A 25,611-nucleotide genomic window follows, 5' to 3' on the forward strand; every position below is an offset into this window, starting at 1 on the left:
GAAGACAGGATACTGGGCTAGATGAACCTTTGGTCTGACCCAGTGTGGCCATTCTTATGTTCTTATGGTTGCCATTTCTCCAACAGAACCTTCTCTCATCATGTACATATTCTCTCTTTCTCCCATGTCTATAAATGAGGAAGCTGTTTCCTTCCCATCTCAAGAGACTACCTGCAGGTATCTCACTTTATACTTCTGCTGCTATTTGGCAAGACAGAGCAGATGAAGTCCAAAGCACAAAAATGCCCCACCTTTAATGAGAGTTTGTGGAAGTCTACTAAGGGAGAGCTCTGTTACAGATGCCTTCACCCCTGTGTTCAGGAACCATACAGCACCTGAATACTTTTCCTTCCATAAATTTAGGTTTCATGCTCTTTCTTATTCTATAATCTTGGGTATTCAATAGGAACTGGGGCTCCCATGGCAGTAATGACTCCCACACAGTATAGAGAGAAGACCGCTCTGAACAAACTTCACAGGATCCAAACTCATAGGTCCAGTCTAAGAATAGTTGGGTTTACTTCCAGGGATGGTGATTTTAGAGGGACTGTCCGTGCTGATCTCAGCATTGCCCTGATATAGAGAACTGACTGTCAATGTTTTGTTGGGGTGGAGTCAATTGAAACGTCAGGAAATAATTTCAGCACATTTTAAAACTTGCCTCAGAAACCCATTATTTAACAGAATTTTGTTTTGAAAAAAATATTTTGATAAAGTCAAAACATTTGGTTTCTGCTTTTCTATCTTATTGGGTCCATTTTGATCTGTAGTTTGACATTTTAAAATTTCATATTTAATCAGAAGGAAGTGTTTCAATTTAATTGAATCATTTAAAAATATATTTTGTGGAAAGTTTGAAATGTTCTGGTTTTGTTTCAGTTCGGAACAAAGCCAGATTTCTACTTGACAACATTTCCTGGCGAACGGAAATTGCAAATTTTGAGCATCCCCAACTGTTTTTTTGTTTGTGATCTTTATATCTATATCTATCTATTTATATATATAATATGTGTAAGGGCACCTCCCCCCAGTACTAAGCAATTTCCAGTATTTAAGGACATTTTTAAACTCTTATTTAGAGAAATACAAAGTGATTGCATAAAATATATTGGTGCATGTTTAGCTAATTTTTATTGCTCTGTTACTACTTACATAAAATAGTAGATAGCCATTTTGTCTTTATGTGTAAATTTAAGAATACAATAGGACAATTTTCAGAACCTTTCTAGTAACAGTTAATTATTTCTTATTTTACAGGATATACAATTCAGGCAGCTGCGAACATAGCCCCTAATACTCTAGCAGATGCTAACTCTAGGGCCCTATTGGTTTGCAATGGGCCTTTAGAACACTATGACTTTCTGATCAAATCAGAAGAGCTGCGGAATGATGAACAACAACGAAGAGTGATACAATGCTTGCAAAAGTTACATGAGAGCCTTAAAGATTACAGTATTAGTCCAAATAGTCTTCTGTCAAAGGTGAGGCTGATAGAGCTAAATAAGAAAAAACAGCTTTAAAAGTGTACCCTCAAAATTTATATTTTTATATAAATGTTCTGTTTACATGGATATATTTAAAGAGATACTGTATTTCTTTGTTACTAATTTAGGTCTCAGTTCTGCATTCAGATTCTTGTTGTTTGGAGCTTCCTTCTTTGTTTTCAATTTATAAGCGGCTGTCCATAAATTATGTAACATGTTAAGTAAGGTTGGACAAGTCCTTAAGTTTGCATGCTTGTTTCAGTGTTACCAGAGGAGGGAAGTGGGTCATGAAAATAATAAAGAAATGTATTATGTATTTTATGGATAGCCCATGTCAGCCTACCACATAATAATAATAATAATAAAATTACTAAAATGAAAAAGAATTATAAAACTAAGTCATTTGTACTGTTTGTCACACATGCTGCCTACTTTTGTATTTCACGGAACTTTGACAGAAAGGCCTAGTATGTTTCTGGTACATGTGCATAGGCAGAATGTTGGAGTGCTTGAGTTGTAAAAACTGCAGGCAAATGTTTGTCATACCAAACTTTGCAATTAATATTTTTCATTAAATGCCAAGATTCTCATTAATGTTAAGACTTGTAAAATATTGTTTGTAAACAAAACTTTAAATATTGGATCTATATCATTACTGTATACATTGCTAAAAGTATGCATAGTACTTCACAACCCAAAAATGATGTCTTTACCCTGAGGCATTTGCAATCTATATTAGATTTGGAATATTAAAGGATGGCAGTAAACAAAAAAGGAGAGAGTTTGATGGAATAAAGATTACATCAGTGAGGCACTTCTTATGTGTACATGTCCCAGAGTGTCTGTTGCAGCACTTGTGCTCTTTAAGACAGGGAGCTGCTGTTGTAGATTACATGTATTCTTCTCTACAGAATATTTCATGTGGATCTTTCTGCCTCTTGGGAAGAGGAGAGTAGAGATCCAGGATCAAAGAAAGACTTGAGAGGGAGCTCTCCACACTTGTCAGATGAAAGTCCTGAGAGGAGAGATACATGCACCCAGTAGGAACGCAGCTGGGGGAAGGGCATGAAGGTTTTGAAAAAGGTCTGAAAGAACTGGGATGCCCTGGAGTCAAGAGCTAAGGCTATATCCTAAAGGGCAATAAGATTATTTTTGGCTTGTATTGAATCTTCATTCCAAAAGATAAGAGAATTAGAGAGGTACAGTTGTCTGGATCATAGTTTCACTTTCTCCAGATCATGAACTAAGACATTACTTTCCAGGGCCTTTCTTTGAAAAATGCTAATCCTGTGATTTCTTTAAAAAATAAAATAATAAAACAGTTGAAGATTGTTCAAAATGAGGACTACCAACTGAAAGTGAGCCCCTATTTTTAAACATCTGTTGCATTTCTAGATATGTGGATGTGTATCTCGGGCCCCAGATTTCTATAATTTCTTTTTAACTCTGCTTGTGAGTCCAAAAGCAAACACTTGAAAAGGATTTTTTCCCTTTTAAATTATATACAAAAAGATATCTCCTGTATTTCATATCTGTGCTGTGCTGTTTAGATATTGTTTTCACATAGATGCAGGGGGATGGATTCAGAGGCTTTCTTTTCTATTGTAGGTCAGGAAAAATCCTTTGTAGATGTGCTTCACTATGCTAGAGACCTATATCTAGAAGTTAGTTGTACAAATAAATTATGGTTTCTTTTGCCTTCTCAATGAAGATGATATACAAGAGCTTTTAATTTAAGGATCTATATGTATTTTTAATCAACGCTGGAAATTGTTTGGTGCTTTGTCAGACAAAATTAGATGTTCCATGGTATGCATTAAAATAGGTGCAGCAAATAATAAAATAATAATAATAAAATGGCAAGCAAATATATTCTAGAATAATAATTTATACACCTGTTCACATGTGAATTTTTAAGTTTATTTTAATTTTCTTTTCTGGCAGAGTTTGGCCTCCTGTCTTACCTTTATAACTTTAATCAGTCAGTCCTTCAGCACAGTCTATATGAGGGCTGATCACAACACGCCTTCCATTTTTCTCTTATCCTGGCCTTCCTTCTCTATGTGTGACTATGTTTTTTCATGATAAACTCTTCCCATCTCTTTGGAGGCTGTCTGAGAGATCTTTTCAGTTCCCGTGGAGACCATTCGGCGACAGCTACAGTACATCGATTGACAGCTCACTGCCTAGCTATATGCCCGGCGTATTGCATTTTATTGTACCTGCTGTCAACAATGACATCCTGCATTCCATATCTGATCACTTCACCGGGGACTGGGTCACAGATTGAAATCCCCAGAATTCTTCTTTCCATCACCCTCACCATGACAGACAGTTGTTGTACCTCTACCTTTAGCATTGCCAACGGTACAGTTGAGTTGAAGAGGTTGGTTCATGTTGCCTTGTTGATGTTTCCTTGAAGGACATTCTTAATAGAACTGAATGCACACCAACCAGCTTTCTTTCTTCATGAGAGTTTGCCTTCCTGATTATGGTACATGTTGCTCAACTTATTTTGTTTTCTCTTGAATATTATTTGGATTTTTGGCAAGGCATCAGACCACATACATTTTGTCTTAGAGCCATTCATTTTCAGTCCAACTTGACTGCCTTTTATGTCAAGTCTCACAGCTTTTTTTATGGTTTGATAGTGTTTTCAGCAGTCAGCACAATCAGTGGTGAATTTGAGGTGGATTAACTGCTGTACAAAGATGCTAATTCTGCCCTTCCAGTTCATCTGGTGTATTACTTTTCAAAGTTTGAGGCAGACTTTGAAAAATTTCAGTGAAATCATGTCTCCTTGTTACACGCCATTTTTTGATTGGGCTGCAAATGGAAGTGTCAAATAGATTTATATCCATAGTGCAGTCAGTGTTCGCTTCCTTTAATAGTTTGTATTGCTGCCCTTCTCTGCAAGAGCTTACAGCACTGCATTGAGCTCTACACTATTGAATGCTTTTTCATAGTGAATGAAGGCAATGTATAAAATAAATTTGTATTCCCTTGTATTCACTTGAGCTAGTTTATACTGAAGAAATGGTCTGTTGTGCTGAAATTCCTTTGAAAACCTGCCTGTTCTCTTGGCTGCTGCTCATCCAGACCTTGTGGGAGTTGGTTTGTTGTTAGTTTTGTGACCAGCTTGTAAACATGTGAGAGCAGGTATATTGGATGATAGGTCTTTATGATGCTCTTCTTATACAACAAAATGTTGCTGGACTCTCTCCAGCTGGATGGTATCTTCTGCATTTCCAAGTAATGGCTACACCAATTAGCAAGAATTTTTCAGAGATCTTTGCCTGCAGCTCTTATCATTTTGGTGTCAGTCCATCTTCCTGGAGTTTTTCCTCCCTTCCTTTGAAAAACTGCATGTCAAACTTCATTGACGAGAACCACTAGTATGCACTCATTGGTCTACTGAGGTGTTGGTAGTGGGACATTTATTTAAGACGTAAACAGTTTGGTGTAGAAATCTTTGCAGACCGCTTCCATCCTTGAAGTCTCCTGTCACAATTGTATAGGTGTATATTTGAGAGAGAATTCTTCCACATCCTCATCATCACCTGTGTTTGTGGGAGACTAGATCTGGATAATCTTGAGGAATTGTTGCACTTTGGCATATGAAGACTTGAATTTACAGGAGCTTTTTGAAGATCATTCCTAGTTGACAATAAAATTGTTTTCTCCAATGGTTCTTGGGCCCTCTCCTTTTCCCAATTACGATGGTACTTCTGTCTCTCCACTTTGTTTCCATCTCTTTTCTTTGTCATGTTTTGTAGACGCTAACAGTGTCATAGGGTGTCTTTGTCTTCACCTCTATTAAATAGCTGATTGAGTTGTCCCTTGTCAGTTTCCTGCATTTGTAGGTACTCGCTTAGAGGACAATTCCTTTTCTGGCCTCTGAGATTCTTAGAAGCCTCTTATCCGTCAAACTCTGCATCGTTGCTGTAGAGCAGATTGAGGGAATTATGGATTTAAACTGAACACTTTGGAGTATTTTAGATTACAGCAATGCTTTTTGCAAATTAGCTAAAATATTTTTAAATAAGAAAGGATTTGTATTTAGCAGGAGTTGGTATGTGTTAAATATGTAGTGGATCTACTTTTATAAAAAATGCCTTATATTCAGACCAATATAATGCAGTTCTTTTAAAAGAAATAATTATATGCAGCAGTCCAGCTGGAATCATTTGTCTTTGTTTCTGACATTTTTTGAGATAATGTATCTGTGGAATGGTGGTGAAGAGGAGTCCAAGAGAAACAGACAAAAATAGCACAAATTCATTTATTCAGAGCAACATCACCTTATTTTATGGTCTAACTTCTTCCTTCACTTCTAGCAGTGGAAATTTGGAGTACTTCTTGAAACCATGGACTTACTCTAGGTTTAGTGCCATTAGAAATGATGGAATAATCTGGCCCCCTTTCTTCAGTGCAGATAACGTGTGAGCTTCTTGGAGCTATGAACTAGATGAAACATAACATGCTTTTGGTTTTATTTTGGGTTTTTTTTCTATATGTTTAATTGTTGCATGTGATCCAAATAACATTATTCATTAAAATATGATAAACATAAGATGTTGAGTACAAACATTATCTATGAAGCAACATCTAAATGTTTTGTCTGGGAAACTTAGTAGAGTTGCCAACCTCCAGGATTATCCCAGAGTCACCAGAAATTAAAGATTAGACTTTAATTAAATATTATGCCCTGTGATGAAGTCTCCAGGAATCCATCCAACCAAAATGGGCAACCCTAACTTTGAGTAATTTTGATAAAATGAAAGCCATTTCCATTGTATAGATATACGTTTGCTAATATTTCAAGATTCTTTTTTTGGACGAGTTCATAATGAATTTAAGTGAAAAAGAAAAACATTACATATATTGTTGTCAGTAGAATAAATTCCTATTTAAAAAAAATATTAGTCTCAAAATTTAAGCAATGATTTTAACTTTATGAAAGAATGGCTTTGTGTATGTTCAATTCAGAGGATCTGAAAGTATCTGAGGCTCAAGGCCACCAGAGTTTGTATAAATGGTTCAGATCTACAGGTTTTCAGAACAAACACCAACTGGGGCATTTTAAGTGTTGTTGAGTTACTATATTAATGACTCAAAATAAGCTTGACTCTAAGTGAGGTCATGTTTTGAAATAGGGTTTGAACAATAGTAAATGTGATTCAGGACCTTGAAAATATCTTGAAATACAGATGCAACTAAATGGAGCTCTGAAAAGAGGGAGAAAAAGAGATTGATCTGTTCTTAAATAAGGAATACTCTCTAAAATATTCTAACTTAATACTGCCTATATTAATGTAATCTGATAAACATAAAGAATTTCATCTGGAATTTTGGATATTTACACTAATTTCATATTGTCAAATACATTATAATGTAAAAATGTTTAAAATTGACATTTAGATAGTTCTAAGGCACTTATCACATGCTGTAGTATCCAAGACAGAAAAAAATTGTCAGACCCTTTTAAAAGTACTCAAGAGAAAATGGAGAGTTTTCAGACTGAATCGAAAGACTCTGACCATATTAGCACTTGGGAAAGAATAGTGATTAATCAGAGACATTAAAAAAGGAATAAAAAAAAATCCAGTCTGAAACATAGTACACACTGTGAGACATGCAAATTATTTTCTTTTAAAACAGGACAAAAAGGATCTCAATAGAGAACAAAATTAACTTAATTTGGTACGGGAACATAGTTTGAAATTCTCTCTCTCCTATGGAAAAATTAATATTTTCAAGAATATAAAAAAAATTCAAAACTTTTGCAAAGCAATTTAAATAAAAAATGAAAAAAATATGTCCTTTGCTGTGCGTCCCAATTATTCTTTGCATTATGTGGTATCATAAGTATAGTGTATTTTGTGGGTATTGCAGAGGAGTCGGAGCTAGCAATTTGTCACAGGTTTTAAAGAAGGAAGCAGTTAAGACTGCAGGATAGTGTATTGAATATATCTCTTGGAAGACTGTTCAGAACATATGATATTAGTATAGTTTATTAGATTTTTTACTGTTCCTTGTGCAAATCAGCTTTTGTGGTGTGCCTTAACCTCTTCGCTTTTGTAGGTGTTAAGTGCTAATTTTATAATTATCCTTAAATAATGACACTACAAAAACAAAAGTGTCCAAGAATCAATCTTGTCTGAGGGAGAGGTGTACTTCAGTATCATTACTAGACATCTGAGGACTAGGGATGTGAAAGTGAAACATTCAAACAGTTAACCAATGAGCCTGGACAGCAGCATGGTGGGGCGGGGGCAGGTGGGAACTGTCTTTCCCTCCCCTGCCCTTCTGCGTGTAAAGGTGTAATCGCTGACTGTATACCCCAAACTGCATAACAGAGGCAGTAAATTTTTCATGATGTCCTAGTTTTGAGCTGAGGCTAATGGCCATCAATGAGACTTCTTTGGGTGGTTTGAATGACTCAACTGCCAGAGCTTATATTGGAGATAGTTGGGGTGATCTCGCATAGGGATATTTGAGTGATGCTTATTAGTTAACGGTGTTGGTTACACACAGTGAAGCCTCCTCCCTGAGAGGGCTACCTTATCTGCTCCCAGAGAGGAGGCTTCTCTGCCAGCTCTGCTCCTGGGGAGGCTTCGCTTTATTCTGCAGAGTGTCCGTACGGGTAACCGCTGAGTTTTTTCAGCAGTTACAATGTTACCCTACTATTTTTAACATCCCTAATCTGTAGTAAGGTTTGTAGTGTCTATGTAAATTACTTTATTGCTTTTAGTGTTTTCTCCTTAGTGCTTTACCTTAATAATAAAATAAGCTTGTGTGGTAGTTTATAAATGTTGGCAGTTGTTCAGCCTGAAAATGACCCAATCCAGAGGAAGAGAGACTTGGATCACCACCCAAGAAAGGCAAAAGCTGGGGAGCCAGAAACCTGAGTATGGGAGCCCTTGTTGGATCACTATGAAAATACTGGGATAATTGCTCTTAACTGTGACACCTACTCCATTCCGTAGTATTGAAACTGTTTTAAAAAAAAAAAAACTCCTGCAGTCCTGCATGCCTATTTAGGTTTCCCTTATCTTTCACATTACAGTATGTTTCTGGCAGAAGCATGGACTCTAATCAGCTCACCAGAATTCTCATGAGAGATCCTAGTACAAGACATATGATTCTCCTATGCTTGCAGAGCTCTAATGATTTGTTGCTACAACTGGGAACACAATAAGGAAAATTATGGAGATGTTTTGGCTCAGTGGGCACAGTGGGGGAAAAAGCCTATTATTTGCAGGCATTCACAGAGCAGCTCCTCACAGTGTATCACTACTTTGCCACCTAAGAAACAAGCTTTGACTAGTGGGATTTCATCATAACACAGGTGTGGGGCCATAGAATCATAGGGTTGGAAGAAACTTCAGGAGGTCATCAGGGCCAACTCCCTGGGCCTTGGACCCAACCCCAACTAAAACAACCCATTCAGGGCTTTGTCAATCCAGGACTTAAAAACCTGTAGGGATGGAGATTCTGTCAGGACTTAAAAACCTGTCAGGGATGGTGTAGGTGGAGCTTGGTCCTGCCTTGAGGGCGGGGGGCTGGACTCGATGACCTCTTGAGGTCCCTTCCAGTCCTATTATTCTATGATTCTATGATCACTTCCCTAGGTAACCCATTCCAGTGCTTCACCACCCTCCTAGTGAAATAGTTATTCCTAATATCCAATCTAGACCTCCCCTACTGTAACTGAAGACCATTCTCCCTTTCTATCCTCTGTCACCCCTGAGAACAGCCTCTTTCCATTCTCTTTGGAATCCCCTTCAGGTAGTTAAAGGCTGCTATCAAATCCCCCCCTCACTGTTCTGAGAACTAAATAAGCGCAAATCTCTCAGCCTCTCTTCATAAGTCAGGTTCTCCAGTCCCTTAATCATCCTTGCCTTCCGCTGGACCCCCTCCAGTGCGTCCACATTCCTTCTGTAATGGTGGGGAGGGGCAAGAACTGGATGCAGTACTCTAGATGTGGCCTCACCAGTGCTGAATAAAGGGGAATAATCACTTCTCTAGATCTGCTGGAAATGCTCCTCCTAATGCACCCCAATATGCAGCTAGACTTCTTGGCTACAAGAGCACACTGTTAACTCATATCCAGCTTCTCATTCACTGTAACCCCCATGTTTCTTTCTGCTGAACTGTTGCTTAGCCAGTCAGTCCACAGCCTGCAATAATGCTTGGGATTCTTCTGTCCCAAGTGCAGCACTCTGCACTTCTCCTTGTTGAACTTCATCAGATTTCTTTTGGCCCAATCCTCCATTTTGTCTGTCACTCCTGGACTCTGTCCCTACCCTCCAATATAACTACCTATCCTCCTAGCTTAGTGCCAACTGCAAACTTGCTGAGGGTGCAATTCATCCCCTCATCCAGGTAATTAATAAAGATGTTAAACAAAACTGGCGTTAGAACCGACCATTGGGGCACTCCACTTGATACCGAGCGCCAACCGGACATCGAGCAATTGATCGCTACCCATTGAGCCTAGCAATCTAGCCAGCTTTCTATCCACCGTGTAGTCCATTCATAAGTGGAATGATGAGTGGTGGCTTCAGAACTTTTGGGTACAAAACTCCATACCGGTGAAAGTTTATGCTGAGCTTGCTGGGGCACCAAAATAAGAGCTTCACTAACAATAGAGAAGTGCTTGGTGATCACCTGGAAACCTGCAACATCAAATTGCTACTAGTCAGTGGACAATTGTTTTGGGGTTGGAGAAATCCGCTGTTGGGGCCCTCATTGCAAAGCCATTAATCATTTACTGCTATAACAGATTGTGACTCTTGGCAATGTGCATGAAATACTAGATGATTTTGCAGCAGTGGGTTTGCCGCACTTCAGTAGATCAATGCACAGCACACACATCCCTATTCTCGTACCATCCCATGTTACCCTTTAGTAGATGATCAGACATAGGTACTTTTCCATGATTATACAGGGACAGATGGATCAAAGAGATATTTCACTGATCTCAGTGTGGAGTGGTTGGGGAAAGGTGCATGATGCTTTCATCTTTAAGAGCATGGGACTTTTCAAAGAGTTGCAGACAGAGATATTCATCCACAAATTGTGCATTCAAATCGGGGATGTCGAAATGCCACTAGCAGGGGCGGCCCGTGAGCCTAGGCAAACTAGGCAGTTGCCTAGGGTGCTGCCAGCCCAGGCACCCGATGATGATGTCACAGCCATTGACGGCTGTGCAGGTTGGGGCACCGATTGCGCCTTCCGCCTGGGGCGCCAGCTGCCACAGCCGGCCTCGGGACGCTCCTGGCCACTAGTGATTCTGGGTGGCTCAGCCTTTCCCTGGCTCATGATAAAAGCAGTGACAAAGAAAGATTCAGGGAATCACTCAGCAGATGTAGAATGACAGTTGAATGTGCTTTTGATAGATTGCGAAGTTGTTGAAGATGTTTGCCTGCTGGATTGGATCTCAGCGAGGCAAATATCCCCATTGTTGTTGCTTCATGTTATTTATTGCATAGAATCTGTGAAATGCAAAGAGAATAGTTATTTTATGGTGGAGGAGCAAGGGACATTGGCTGTCTGCTGAATTTGAACCGACAGACACACAGAAGATTAGAAGAGCTCACCACAGAGATATATGGCTGAAAGGGTCTAAAAGACCATTTTAGCAGTAAGGCACAGAGCTGTTGTCTGAAACGTTTTATGACACAGTGTTCAGGAATGGGTTACTGTCTCTCCCATTTCAAAATCTGTAATTCTTAGTGTAAACTACTTAAAATGGGGAGACATCCAGGGATTGTATATCACTATGAATTCAGTAATGCTTGTTGTACGTTATTTAATATGATGTTGCCTTCAGCTAAGACAGGGCTACTCAACACGCAGGCCGCATGTGGCCCATGGCCTGTTTGTTTGCGGCCCACAGTGCAGTTTGGGTTTACATGGGGCTCAACAGGTTGCCTGCGGGTGAGATCCTTTGAACATGGCCTCCACTGGGAACACGCTCCACAACGGCGAGGCGTCTCCCAAGCAGGGTGAGCATTGAAAGATGCAAGCAGACAGGCTGACTGGAACAGACGAGTGCAGGGTGTCCGTATTTGTAGCCCCAGGGAGGAGATGCCTAGAGTGCCAGAGCATTGTGTGAAAGAAGCTATTTGCATATATATTTGCATGTATATGCAACCACACTTAAATTGTGGCCCTCAGCATGTGCCGTGAGTATCATTATGGCCCCAGGGCTTCCAAAGTTGAGTAGCCCTGAGCTAAGATATGTGTAATGCTTTGTTTAACCTTATAAATGTGGGTTGTTAATTGCTTACTATAATCAAAATACAAAGAGTTTTCGAAAATATTGTTTGAAAACCAACAGTCAACAAAAGTAATGTGCAAAAGCTCAGTAAAAACAATCTGGCAAAAGTGTAAAAGAGCTGGAGAATGTGTGTGTGTGTGTGTGTGTGTGTGTGTGTGTGTGTGTGTGTGTGTGTGTGTGTGTGTGTGTGTGTGTGTGTGTGGAGAGAGAGAGAGAGAGAGCGCGCGCGAGCTCATGAGCACTGAAATCTTAGAAATGGTGCACTGTCTCTTAAGACAGGCATTCCTCTGAGTCTCTTACCATCTGTGCTTCAGATCGGAGCAGCTCTGCTATGTGTGTGTCTCTCTCCCTGATCTGCAGAAATGGGGTCCACTGGCAGGGGGACTTGAGTGCTCCCTTTTCTCCTCCACCACCCTCTACCACTCTGTACAGCTAGCCGGGGAAGGAGGGGCAGCTGAACACACACTACAGGCTGTAAATGTGCAGGCTCTGCTAATCAGCTGGGTGAGCCACAGAGAAATGCTTGATGGGCTGCATCTGGGCCCTGGGCCTGATTTTTCCCACTCTGCACTAGACATTCATTTAGCATTTTAGCTGGAACTTACTAAACCTTTCAAGCCTTGGTCTTAATTATAGGGATGTGAATGAGTAGTCAGGTAACTGGTAAGTCTAGGCTTATCAGTTAATCTAGTCGACTACTTGCATTTCCCTCCCCCCAGGCAGCAAGGGGAGGAAACAGGAGCCAGTGCCAGCTCCATGGTGCTGCCTATGCCTTTCTCCCCCTTTCTCCATCAGAGGCAGCAATAGGGTGGGGGGGGGGGGGGTAGAGGAGGCTGCCATGAAGCAGCCTCTGTCCCCGGTGAGCCCAGGCCCATCATGGGCAGAGGCTGCTTCGCGGTGGCAGCCCCTGCCTGTGGTGAGCCCAGTGTCGCTGTTGGCTGAGGCTGCTCCACATCCCGCAGAGCATTTTCTGTCTGCAGTGTGCCTGGGCCCACCATGGACAGAGGCTGCTTTGGAGCAGCCTCACCCGCCTCCTCTTTTTCCAGTAGTCTCTGTCCATGAGGAGCTTGGACCGCCTGCAGGCAGGAACTGCTGCCATTCCAAGCTTCTGCCTCTGTATCAGAGGCAGCAACATGGGATGACAGCAGTCCCTGTGCACAGGGGAGCTGGTTTTTCAACTGGCTCCCCCTGCGGATCAACTTCCACCTGGCACCCCCCAGTGCATCCTCTGATAGACAGCAGTGCAAAGTGACAAGGGTCTCCCCAGGAGTGGGCCAGATTGCACTGGCTGCCAGCCTCATCCCGGGGACTATAGACTAGTCAACTAAATACTAAGGATTCATGTGGTTAGTCGACTATTCAGTTAACCAGTAGCTAACATCCCTACTCAATTGTTACTTGCATTTGCAAACAGAATGAAGAGCAGTTCAGTTTCTGTGAAAAGAATTTCATATGGATATCTGGTTGTATTTGCCTTAGTTACCACTTGGTTAATATGCAGCTAATGGATAGAGTATTGGGTCGTTTGACTAGAGCCCAACTGGCCTGCAGCATTTGTGGCTCACATACTCATAGTATACATTTGCCAAGTGCCAGCTGGTCATTTCACACATTTGTCTTCACTACAGAACTGCTAAGCAACCTACAGATGATGCTAACTTTGGACAAGTGGTCCTCCAGTCCCTATTCAAATAGACTCTGAATGCATCTCCAGCTGGGACTGTTTGTGAGCCACCTACAGTAGATTGGATGTATGCAATCACTTGAAGAGGAAAAAGTGGATACTAACTTTTTCATAACCATTGTACTTTGAGATTTGTGGCAAAGATCTGTTCCACAACCTACCCTCTTTTTCCTCTTTGTTGGAGTGGTTCCAGTAGAAAGGAACTGAGACCAAGGGAGGGTTGGTGGCAGCTCAGTTTTTTATGCCTGTGTGGTATGCACAAACAGCAGAGGGGGCAGGGGCTGCTGTGACAGGTACCACCAAAGGTAAAAACTCTCTGATAATTATGCATTGGAGCACACAAACAGCTACATGGAATGTGGAGGTGTGCAACAACAGTCAAGGTTAGTAACTGTTTTATTTATAAAATGTTTTTATCATAACCCTACTTAATTAAATCCAGCCATATGATTTCATTCCCTCAGCAATAGTTTTGTATTACTTACGTAATGTGTTTTATGTTAAATGACCCTTCTTCTCTTTTTTATAGCTCTTTGCAAAAAGCAAACCCCCAAAAGGGCTTTACATCTATGGAGATGTTGGTAAGTTTCAGTAAAGATTTAATGGGAAGTTTTACCTAAATGAGGATTTCACAGGGTCTCCATTTAAGAGGGAGCAGGATCACAGTGCACCTCTGACTAACTGTCTGCTGCCCAGCTGGGTTTAAGGCACTGTTTCTCAAAGTGGTCCGTGAAACCACTTTGAGAAACCAGTTAACTGGCTGCACTAGTGTATTTACTTACCAGCTCTGTGGCCATGGAGCCTCGTGGCTCCTATTGGCTCTATTTTGCTGTTTGCAGCCAAGAGGAGCTGTGGGGTAAGTAGCAGCCTGGCTCACACCACTTCCTGCGGGTCCCTTTGGTTGCAAATGACAAAATGGAGGAAGTGGGAGCAGCTAAGCTCTGTGGCTGCAGCATAAGTAAACACACACACAAAAGCAGCCAGTTAACAGGTTTCTCAAAGTGGTTTCATGGACCACTTTGAGAAACACTGTCTTAAGGGAAGGAACCTGGGTGTTCAAAAAGGGAAGATAGCAGCAAGGGGAGGACTACTACCTCGGGTCTCTCTCAGCTCAGAAAGGCAAGGGAAAAGAACTACATAGAGACGTAGTAGAAGGGTTCCTGAAGAAAGCTGCTGGTGTAGCTGTTGAGAGCCCAGAAACATAGCCCCCAGGAGAATGACTTTGCCACTCCCTGATCCTGGGGGAAGAGTAGAAAGCTAAGGGACTCATTATTATGAGTCTGGGAAGAAGAGCATTTATTTCAATTTTATTTGGTGTTAATAAAGTAGAATCCCAGGATAGGTTTTTTTGTCTTAGTCCGTTTGTACTCTGAAATTCTTAAGGGATTCTAAGAGAAGGGAAAACTGACGCAGGGCCACACTCATCCAGCAAAGGATGCAACAGAACAGGCATGCCCTTTTACAGAGGGCTTACTCAAGTTCTTACTCATACTTTTATGTCAAAGTGGTTTTAAAATTTTGTCTTCCAAGTTATGTATTTTAATACACTTTTCAGACATGTTTCTTTTAGACTATAAAATGGTATTAAGTATAGATAGATCCAATCACTCACTAATTTTTATGTGTATTAATATATTTCTGTTTGTGACCTGCTATTTCATTAATTAAACATATTGTTAAATTTTAGCTAAGTAAAAGGAAGGAAGCAGAGAGGTGAAATTTTATTGTAGTCATGTCAATATATCATGAAAAAAACCTTGTAATAAGAAAATATTTGGAATATTTCAGGTAGAGACAATATGGCCACTTGTTGGCTCAAAATGTCATAGTTTATTTTTTCAGAATTTGTCCTTTATAAAGTGAAACACAACTTTCCTCCTAGCTATTTTAATATAAAATATATTCTTTTTTCTCAAACAAGCAAACCTTTTACTGTTCAGCAGAGTAGTGCAGTTTCATTAGTTCAAAGCTAATGAACAGTCATTACCGTAATCAGTACATACTGTTTTTAAATTAACTACCTGTTGGGTATGTTTGTTTTTTATTTGAAGGTACAGGAAAGACAATGGTGATGGACATGTTTTATTCTCATATAAATGTAGAGAGGAAAAAGAGAGTCCATTTTCATGGTTTCATGTTAGATGTACACAAAAGTAAGTGCAAATTCTCTGACATTTACATGAGTTACATTAAGTATGTAATCTATAAAACAACCTGATTTATTTTTCTAAGAATAGGAAGCAATTTAACTTTATTTTACATAAGTAATCAAAAATACATTTATTAGAGCAGTTTGAATCTTCCTTATTTCAATATAGCTATGAGAATGTCCACTAAAAAATAATGTAGTGTGAGATGAGATGTATATTCAGGATTAATTTACCCCTTATCTAAACACCTGTAATTTATAAATTAACTTAAGCTCCGTTTGGAAGAATAGAGGCTAATAGTGAATTTATCGTTGAATCAGATAAATAATATGATGGTGTCTGTAAGATATTTTGTGTAAAGTCAGCTGTTAAATTATTTGATACTCATTTGGTATAGTATATTCAATTGAGGGTACAATGATTTAAGAAAGACAGAAAACAAAATTTAGTTTGGAAGATAAGATCTATGAGGAAGGGTTAGGAGTTGAGACATCTTCCATCTTCAGGAAAAATAACTCACATATGTAAAGGAATGTTAGGAGAGGACAGGAATCAATTATTCTCAATGAGAATTTGAGTTCTAAGAACAGGTAGCAATGAGAAAAGCTTTGGAGAAGGACTATGGAATTGCTATTACTTGAGTTATTTAGGGCTAGATTAACTATACGTCTGCCAGGGGCCATTTAAAAATAACTAACGCTATTTTTCAAAATTTCACAAAGGTAAACTAGATGACCTAATAAAAAAACCGTCAAGATCTGTGTATGCTTTACTAAATAATCATTTATCTCATTCATTGCAAACCTTGTTCTTTCCTTTCTCACCCTCTATTGGGAATGTTTCTAGCCAATGTACCTTTTATATTGTAAAGATCAGATTGGGTATTTAACATCATAAGAACAGATATACTGGGTCAGACAAGTGGTCCATGTAGTCCAGCATCCTGTCTCTGACGGTGGCTAGTATCAGATGCTTCAGAGAGGATGAATGACCCGTCGCTGTCATCCTGTTTCAGTTTCTGACACTTGAAGTTTTATGGACACCCAAAGCATGGAGTTGTCTCCTGAACCATCTTGCCTAATAGTCATTGTTGGACCTATCTCCCATGAACAAATCTAATTCTTTGTGTTAATTGAGTCTTTTTTTCCCCAATGACAGTTTACTAAACTGTTTCTTAAAATGTAACACCTTCCAATATAAAATCTGCCATCTTTGGGACCCAAGCTGTACCTACTCTAAGACTATGTCTAGACTGCAGAGTTATATCAGCAAAAGATATGCAAATTGCAAACCGTAATTTGCGTATCTTTTTCTGCTTTTTTTCGGAAGAGGCTTTTCTGAAATTTGGCCTGTCTACACAGGGCCAAATTTTGGAAAAACCTCCTCTTTTGGAACATCCCTTATTCCTCATACAATGAGGAATACAGGGATGCCGAAAGAACACATCTGCTTTTTCGGAAACTGTTTGGAAACTCTGCATAGACATAGCCTAAAACAGCAATAATTTTCTGTGATAGGTGACTAGTTTTGCATTTGGGGATGATCCATATCCTGGAAATCTAATAAATACATTCTGCACTGACAATATCTCTTGTTACCTGTATATTCCTTTATGCCTACTTTTTATAAAACTAACCTCCCATCACAGGGCCTTCCTTTTTCCAAATGTTCACGTTATTTTAAATACGTACATAGTGCATAATCTCTAGTGCCTTATAGTACATTTTTGTACTGTAATACTTGTTTTGTACAATTGTTGACATCTTTTTTTTTCCTTTTTTTTTTTTTTAAACCATAGGGATTTGTTTCTCTGAGTTGAGTTTTTTCCTATTATTTCAGAACTTGACTACAGGTTGTAAACATGCGTTAGAGAAACAGAAGAAATGCTTTAAGTGTTCTGATTATTAGTGCATAGACTAAGAGAGTGGGTACAATCTCAAAGAAATGCAGCAGAATCAGGGTAATAAATTCCAAACAAGACAAAATGATAGAGTCCCAATTACAATATCAATGTTTTCTGAAACAATGGCAGGATAGACACACCATTTTTGAAAAGTATATAAAAGCAGGCTTCCATGAGGTTACAGTGCAATACTTTACTTTGTAAACAAGAAATGAATCTCTGAGACATTGGAAATTTACTTTAAAAGGTAAAAAAATTACACAGTGTGCCTTTTAAAATCATAATGCATGTGATTTTTGTATTTCTGTATCTATTAGTCCCTATGTGTGTATTGTTGCTTTGAAGGTGCCACAAAGTTAAATGCAACACTTTCATTGTTTATTTTTCTATTTTATTTACTTCAGGAATTCATCGCCTTAAACAGAGCTTGCCTAAAAGAAAGCCAGGGCTAATGGCCAAATCATATGATCCAATAGCCCCTGTAGCTGAGGAAATAAGTGAGGGGGCTTGTCTCTTGTGTTTTGATGAATTTCAGGTAAGTAATTAATCAGAGAGAGTTTCCTGGTTTCAGGAAATCATTTAAAGTATTGCTTTATATTTTATTAAAAATATAATACCTTTTGTTGTTAGTGTAGCATTCAGCTTGCTAGCCCATAATGGAAGATAAAAGTTCAAAAATAGAATGCCATTTCAAAGGCAGAAGCACTGCGGGGAGCACAGGGCCAGCCGGGGTCTCAAGCAGTCTGCCATTCCAGGGCTCTTGTACATTTCAAAAGCAAGGAGCGTAGGGCCAGTTGGGGACTGTTTGAGTCTCCTATTTACCCCCTGCTCCTGCAGTGTTTCTTGCTCTTGTTACATTTCAAAGGCAGAAGTGCCACCAGTTCCCCTCTGTGCCCCTGTCCCTCCGCCCCCCATGGAGATGGTGCTTTTAAGTTAGTTCCCTCCAGAACCGGCTCCTGCTCCCCCCCCCCTTGCTGCCTCTCTCTGATAGAAAGAGCAGCAAGGAGGGAGAGAGTCTAGTCAAGTCGACTATCCGATAAGCATATGCTTATCAGATAGTCCACTAGTTGCTTACATCCCTATTCTAGAGTATAATTCTGTAGCAATGGTGAATTCTTTATTAAAATGTATGACTGCAGAATGTACAAGGATATTGCTGTGATACAGAGCCATTCATGGTAATGTCTATTTATGAAAACGTCTAGCATATCTTTTGGTAAAAGCCAGTGCTGGTCTCTTATAAGAGTAGAACTTGTTTTTGGTACTAGTGACTGAGGATGAGAAGCATATTATTGAAACATGCAAATTAATGACTAAGTGAACAATTGCGATAATGAATACTGTATCACAGAATATCCTTTGTTCAATATTTTGTCAACTATTTTAATTATATTTCTTACTAGGCTGGTAATATACTGAAGTTGGAATTTTACAAATCGCTAAATGTTATATATCTTTGAAACAGGATGAGACTATTGTATTTTGTTTGGCTTTTGTGTCAAAACTTGTCTGATTATCGTGAAAGGAAGACAGGAGACATTTGATTTAGGTTTAATAAAGTCACAACTTTATTATTTGATGTCTGGGGGCTACTTGGAATCAGGGGTAAAAGTTGTAATGTACCAGTGTGGTGTCCTGACAGGTCTCCTGCCCTATCAGAGATGATAACCATTCAGCTGCATGCATGTTCTTGTGCTCCTTCTGTATGTTGCGCTGGCTTTGCACAAGTAGCCAACACAGCAGACTCCAAGAGAGTCCCCAAGGAACAATGAATCAGATAATATATGAATGCACCTGAATCAGGCTTATTTGAAACGAAGCTCAGTAATAGCACCTGAGGATACTAAGAATGCATACCTGTGACAATGGCCATGGCTCAGTCAGTAGCATGAGATTCGCCACTGCCCTCTAGTCCAGACAAAGAGTTAAGTTGCGGTAACGCAACATTTACAGACTGAGACAAACAACATGTCATGACATGTTTGTTACTTCCACTTGTACTTTCCTTCTGACATTTCAGACAAAGCTGTCCTATTCATCCCCTATTATTTTGCTTGTGATGTTTCAGACAAAATATAACTATTCATCATTTTTTGCCAAACTGTTTTATTGTGTGCTAAATTAAGGTGTGTCTGTACTGTTCTGGTGGAATGTATTTACATGTTACATATGTTTTAGCAGTACTAGAGCCAAGTTCATGTCCCAGAAACTGACTTGTAGGCAAACATCCGCTTTTGACAAGGCCTGCCTGTTACTCATAGTGATCTTTATATGCGTATAGGAATTGTAAGTACAAAGACTTGGGGGGGGGAGCAAAGGTGTGGGTGGGTGTGTATTCATGTAAAAGTGTAAAAAAACACTTGACAGCTCATTAATCTGCTTGTGCTAATACAAGTAAACTCTGTGATAGACAAGTAAAATATTAGTTTAGTGAAAATATGCCATTTTTCCTCTTGTAAAAGATTGATTATGTTTTGAAGTTATTTTAGTCAAAGAGGCTACAAATCATGTTACCAGATGGGAAAAGAGTTTATTTGTCTTATTCATTATACTTTATTCCGAATCTCCTCCTTCCACTTAGAAAACACTTCTAATGTATTTCTGTATTTCTTGTCAAGGGTTTCACACAGGGATTTCACCTCCACATTAAGCTTCCTCACAGTTTGCTGTAATTTTTGTATTGTCTGCTTGCTTTCTTTTCCCTTTTTTCCTTTTCCACGAGAAACCACCTGTACCAGTCTTATTTAGGTTTTTCCAGGGAATTTAAAAACTCATCTTGAATTTTGATGTTGGGCATTTTAACTCTTGGCTTTAAATGAAGTGCTATTTCGGATTCTTAACCTGATTGTTTGCTGTTACTGTTCATACTCACTGAAATAAATGTAAAATTATCGCAAAACAGAGCTCTGCAGAAAATGATACCTGTAGTTAAGTACCTGTCAAGGCTGTTTTCCACTCTGTCACTTTGAGTGCAGAAGGTGAGGACCCGCAAGAGACCTTCTGCCTCCAGAGACTTCTGTTTTAAAAACTTCTCAAGGTCACAGATTCCCTAGCCTTGGGAGGTATGCTGCCATCACTCAAGTGAAAAAAAACAACAACCTTTCTCTTTGAACCCAGGAAGAAATTACTTGGGAAATTCTTCCAAAAGAGTACTCCAAGCTCTTTTACCACAAGAGAGCTTGAAAAAAAAGAAAACAAATTGTAATCTCTGATGGCTGGCTTCTCAGTCTTAGGCATGCATACACAGACCTCCTATTAACTTCCAGGACATAAGAATCAGATCATAGTCTTTAAAAAGGTGATTTTATTAACAAAACAAAAGATATACTTGGTAAAGTATACTTGGTTGCCGGTGTCATAGAAAAACAGACTGAAGCACTGAGAATAGCTTCCCTTGGGATTCAGCTTTAAGTACAGTGTATGGGGGGGGGGGGGGGGGGCAAGTGGACTTAGCACAGAGGAGTTTAACCAATCAACAAAATAAAGAAAAAAACCTAATTGCATCTAAATAAACATTCCCTAACCGTTACATACCCATATCTTCAAGGTCCATTCCATTTCTAGGCACATATATTCCTTTTCTAGGTATGGGGGTCCCTGTGATTCAGTTCATCTTTTCCCCCTCGCTCCTGATTTAAAACTCCCACAAAAGAAAAGCAGCAAGCAGATTTCCTTTCCATTCACATCTCAACACTTTTCCCCCATTGGTTCTTCTGCCCCCCCTGCTAACATCTCTTAGCCTACCTGGGTTTTTTAATCTCTTAGGCTGTGTTTACACTACACGTTTTTGTGGCAGAAAATATGCTAATGAGGGGCTAATTAGCATGAGTCGTGATATCATTAGTATATTTTCTGCCATTCTTTTTGTGCAAGGGGTTTTTGCGCAAAAAGAAGCAGTGTAGCTGTTTCTGTTTTGCACAAAAAACCCATTTTGCACAAGATCTTTATGCCTCTCTGGGATCTTGTGCAAAACAGGGTTTTTGCACAAAATGGAAGTGGCTACACTGCTTCTTTTTGCTCAAAATCCCCTTGCGCAAAAAGAAACAGCAGAGAATATGCTAATGATATCATGACTTATGCTAATTAGTCCCCCATTAGCATATTTTCTGCTGCAAAAACTCTCAGTGTAAGCAAAGACTCAGTTACTGAATGCTAGGATATTTAGAAAAGGGCAGCACCTCTCTAATCCATCACAGTACCAAAGGAATTATTTCTGATTCTTAATCTCTTTGCAATCCAGTATTGGATATATTGGATTAAATAACTCTTTTCCTATATGGGTACCCACTTCTTGGTTACTCCTGTATTGAGGAGTTTTCTGCTTTTGTTCCACATTTCCAAGGTATACGCAGATCCTAGAATTTATTTTCAACCTGATTGCCTCTTCACCCTATGTCAAGGTAGAAATACGGCAGTCATTTTACTGAATAAATAATGCTTTCTTTTTTGTGTCTTCAAGGTATGACTGGGAGGGAGATACAATAAATTTATTATAACACATGTTACTATTTCCAAGACATTGAACACTTATATCAATTTTAGAAATGTATTTGTTAATGAGTATTGCACAGTAAGAATCATTACTGTAAATGGGAAAATAATCAAGGAGGTCGACTAATATATTTACTTGGATCAACAGTTGAACAGAAACGACTCATTCAAAGGGGAGTGCAGTAGGAGGAGAAAGGCAGGATGGGCAAGTTTAATCAAAATAAATATGGCTGTAGTGGATGATAAGCTGCCATGCAGAAAAGGAAAGAACTGTTTAACTCAGCTGTTTTGCCAGAAGTGCTATATGAAGTGAAAAGCTAGTATACAACAAAAGCAGAGGAAGAAAAATTTGCTGTACCCAGAGAGCAATGGAAAGGCGAATGTGTAAGATATTGCTCTGTAATCACATACCAAATGAGAGTCAAAGGTATACAGGGTGACCAATATAGTGCAGGCGATGTAAAACAAAAGTGGAGATACGTGGGTCATGTGGTCCTCAAGCAAGACAATAGATGGACAACCTGCATTAGTGCACAACCCTCCCTCTTCCCCCGCCCCATCCTCCCTTTCTTTCACCAGGCTGGGGCAGACCAAAAAATGCACTGAGCCAATCCCATGACAAAACTCTTTGGCCAAAAATGGAAAGAATGTTCTCACAACAAAATAGAATGTTGTGGTGTTGACTTTTATTCATGGAGGGATGGATGAGGACAAGCCGGACAAAGGTGATTTATTAGTTTGTTACTATGGTGAATTCAGAGATTTCAAAATGATCCAATGATAGATTGGTGATCACCTGTAGTAAGTTATATACTATGTAAGCCAGTGGTCTCCAGCCTTTTTCAGCACAAGATCACTTTTTGAATTTGTGTGCAATCCAGGATCTACCTCAAACCCAAATACCCTGGCCCCGCCTCCTTTGTGCCCCTTCTCCAAGACCCTGCCCCTGCTCACTCCATCCTCCCTCCCACTTCCCCCGCCCCATCCTCCCTTTCTTTCACCAGGCTGGGGCAGAGGGTTTGGGTGCAGGCTCTGGTCTCAGGAATTTGGAGTGTGAGGGGGGCTGTGAGCTGAGCCTGGAGCAGGGGTTGGTGTGCAGGAGGAGAGTGGGCAGGGTACAGGCTCTGTAAGGGAATTTGGGTTCAAGGGGCCCAGGGCTAGGACAGGGATTTGGGGTACAGGAGGGGGTTCATGACTGGGGGAGGGGATTGGAGCTGACTTCAGCTGGGCACTGCTTACCTCAGATGACTCCTAGGTGATGGTGCAGTGGGGCTAAGGCAGGCTTATCTATGCCCTGGCCCTCTATCACTCTCCAAAGCAGCCAGCAAATTCTCTCCATCCCAAGCCCTGATGTGCCCCCGCCCTCCGTTCTGTGAACATAGAATACAGGGTGAGAGGGGGCATCCTGACATGAGCGCCCCCTCCTCTCCCTTACCTGCTCTGCACCGCAAGCAGGAAGCTCTCAAGAAGGGGCAGCTCCAAGGCAAAAGGCAGGAGGTGTGCAGCAGTGGGGGAAGGGGCAGCTGAAGTGCTGGCACTTGATAGCCCCTTGGCCACACCAGTCAAGATCACCTGTCAAAGGCGCCAAGATCTACCAGTAGATCCTGATCCACTGGTTGGTGACCACTGATGTAAGCCATGTGTGGTAATCTATGGGTTTTAATTAATGAAGCCCAATTTTCAGAAATTTGCTAAGGCCTTCCATTCTGAATATGTCATCTTTCTGTCTAAGTAGTCACAAAGTGATATGATGTTTGGGAGAGCTGTTCAAATAAGGGGAACAAACTCTTAAAGAGACACATATAATCCTTCATTACCCTACTTCAGTTGTCTCCTTTTTTAGCCCAAGATCTCTTTCTGAAATTAAGTGCAACCCAAGATCTACTTTGCCCTGCCCTAAGAAGGGGTAGAGTGTGCCATCTCCGCGAGGGTCCAAAGCTGGTGCAGGAGGGTATATGGTGTGCTAATTCGGGGGGGAGGGGAGGGCAGGCTGGGGAAGGGGATTGGGATGAGTGAGGAGGTACGGAGGTACAGAATGCTAGCTCTGGGAGAGGGCTTAGGTCTGGTGCTTGGGGGGCAGGAGAGGGTTCAAAGTGTAAGAGAGGGTATTGGGTCCTGGCTCTAGGAGGGGGCTCAAGGCTGGGGCTTGTGGTACAGGAGGGTTTATGGGGTGTTGTTTCAGGGATGGGTGTGGAGGTTGGTATGTAGCCTTCTGCTGGGCAGCACTTATCACCTGCAGGCTAAGGCCAGCTCTCTACCTGCCCCGGCTCCTTGCTGCTCCTGGAAGGGGACAACATGGCTCCATGTGCTCAACCCCCTCAGCTTCAATTTGCCACAGTTCCCTCTTCCCAGACAATGAGAGCTTCAGGGAGAGGTGCCGGCAGAAAGAAGGGCAGCTCGCATAACCCTGTTGTTCCCTTCTGAGAGCAACGTGGGCCCAAGGCAGGCAGGGAGCCTGCCTTAGCCTGACTGCGCTGCCACCTAGGCACTGCAGGTGATAAATGCTGCTCAGAAGGAGACTGCACACCAACTCTCAGACCCGTCCCAGAGCCAACACCATGTACCTTCTCCTGTTCCCTAAGCCCCAGCCCTGAGCCCCCTCCTAGAGCTTGCACACAAGAGACTCCTGTCCCCTCGTCTTCCTCTGCACACACACAGGTCCATATTGGCTGCTTCCAGGAACGAGCTGACAGTGTAGAGACTGGGGCAAGCCAGGAGCCTGCTGCATGAGTGGAGATCACGATTGACCTAAGAGACTTCCCAGCTTCAACCTCTGAATTGTGATAGACCACTTGATGACCATTGCCCTAGTTGGTTTCCCCAGCAGAGATGCTAGTCTGTAGTCTTCATACAAGACTTGATTTACTCAAATTTAAGCAAACACTGAATTTACAAATACAACCGGAAGAAAAACAAAAGAGGCAGAACAAATATAACTGTGACATACAGACAAAATTGTCCACAATGACAGCTGAAAAAATCCTTTCACTTGAAACAGATAATGACAGTGGAAGCAAGTTGTTATTCCTACAGCAGAATCATGATCATGCATTATAGAAATGGTCAGAAGTACCAGAGAAGTTATCAAGATTTAATTGAAATACTGAAATATCTTTAGATACCGTGTCCAGACAGGAGAAAAGGTGAAAATGTTGTCCTTTGTGGTATAGAGGAGATGAGATTCCTGTAGCGCTGGCAGCAGAAACAATGAATATGCCCACTTTTCAGCAACCACTAAATGCAGAATTATTAAAGACAGGTGCATTGCTGAATTTGCTGAGTCCCTGAAGTGACATCTCGGCCATCCTGGAGTAAATCATGTTAGAGCCTATAAGAGTGGAGGTAGGAAACAAACAGACAAATACAGAATTAAAATAACTTATTGAGTAAGTGACTTAGAAAAGCATTTCAGAGTCTATTGACTTATTCTACTTATTATTTCCTTATGTTCTTATTGAAAGATTGCAGATATCTTAAAGTGGAGATATAATAGGTGTCATGTTGCAAGTACTGTATAGGTGCCACTAATGCCGGTGTTTAAAGCTCTGAGCATGCTTTCTGAATTAGATGTTTCTGATAGCTTGATCCATCTTTAATATGAGCAGCTTGTT

General features: G+C 40.5%; 1 protein-coding gene across 3 annotated transcripts in view; it reads left to right on the top strand.

The window, feature by feature from the left end:
* Window positions 1-25,611, top strand: part of AFG1L (AFG1 like ATPase) — a 129,712-nt gene that overhangs the window by 12,784 nt on the left and 91,317 nt on the right. For all 3 annotated transcript variants that reach the window (XM_075923095.2, XM_075923093.2, XM_075923094.2), the window contains exons 2-5: window positions 1,258-1,481; window positions 13,986-14,037; window positions 15,508-15,609; window positions 17,914-18,044. In XM_075923095.2, coding sequence (XP_075779210.2) covers window positions 1,258-1,481; window positions 13,986-14,037; window positions 15,508-15,609; window positions 17,914-18,044 — 509 coding nt within the window. The remainder of the gene's footprint in view (window positions 1-1,257; window positions 1,482-13,985; window positions 14,038-15,507; window positions 15,610-17,913; window positions 18,045-25,611) is intronic.

This window comes from Pelodiscus sinensis, chromosome 3 (assembly GCF_052426305.1).
Source record: "Pelodiscus sinensis isolate ZL-2025 chromosome 3, ASM5242630v1, whole genome shotgun sequence".
Taxonomy (NCBI): domain Eukaryota; kingdom Metazoa; phylum Chordata; order Testudines; family Trionychidae; genus Pelodiscus; species Pelodiscus sinensis.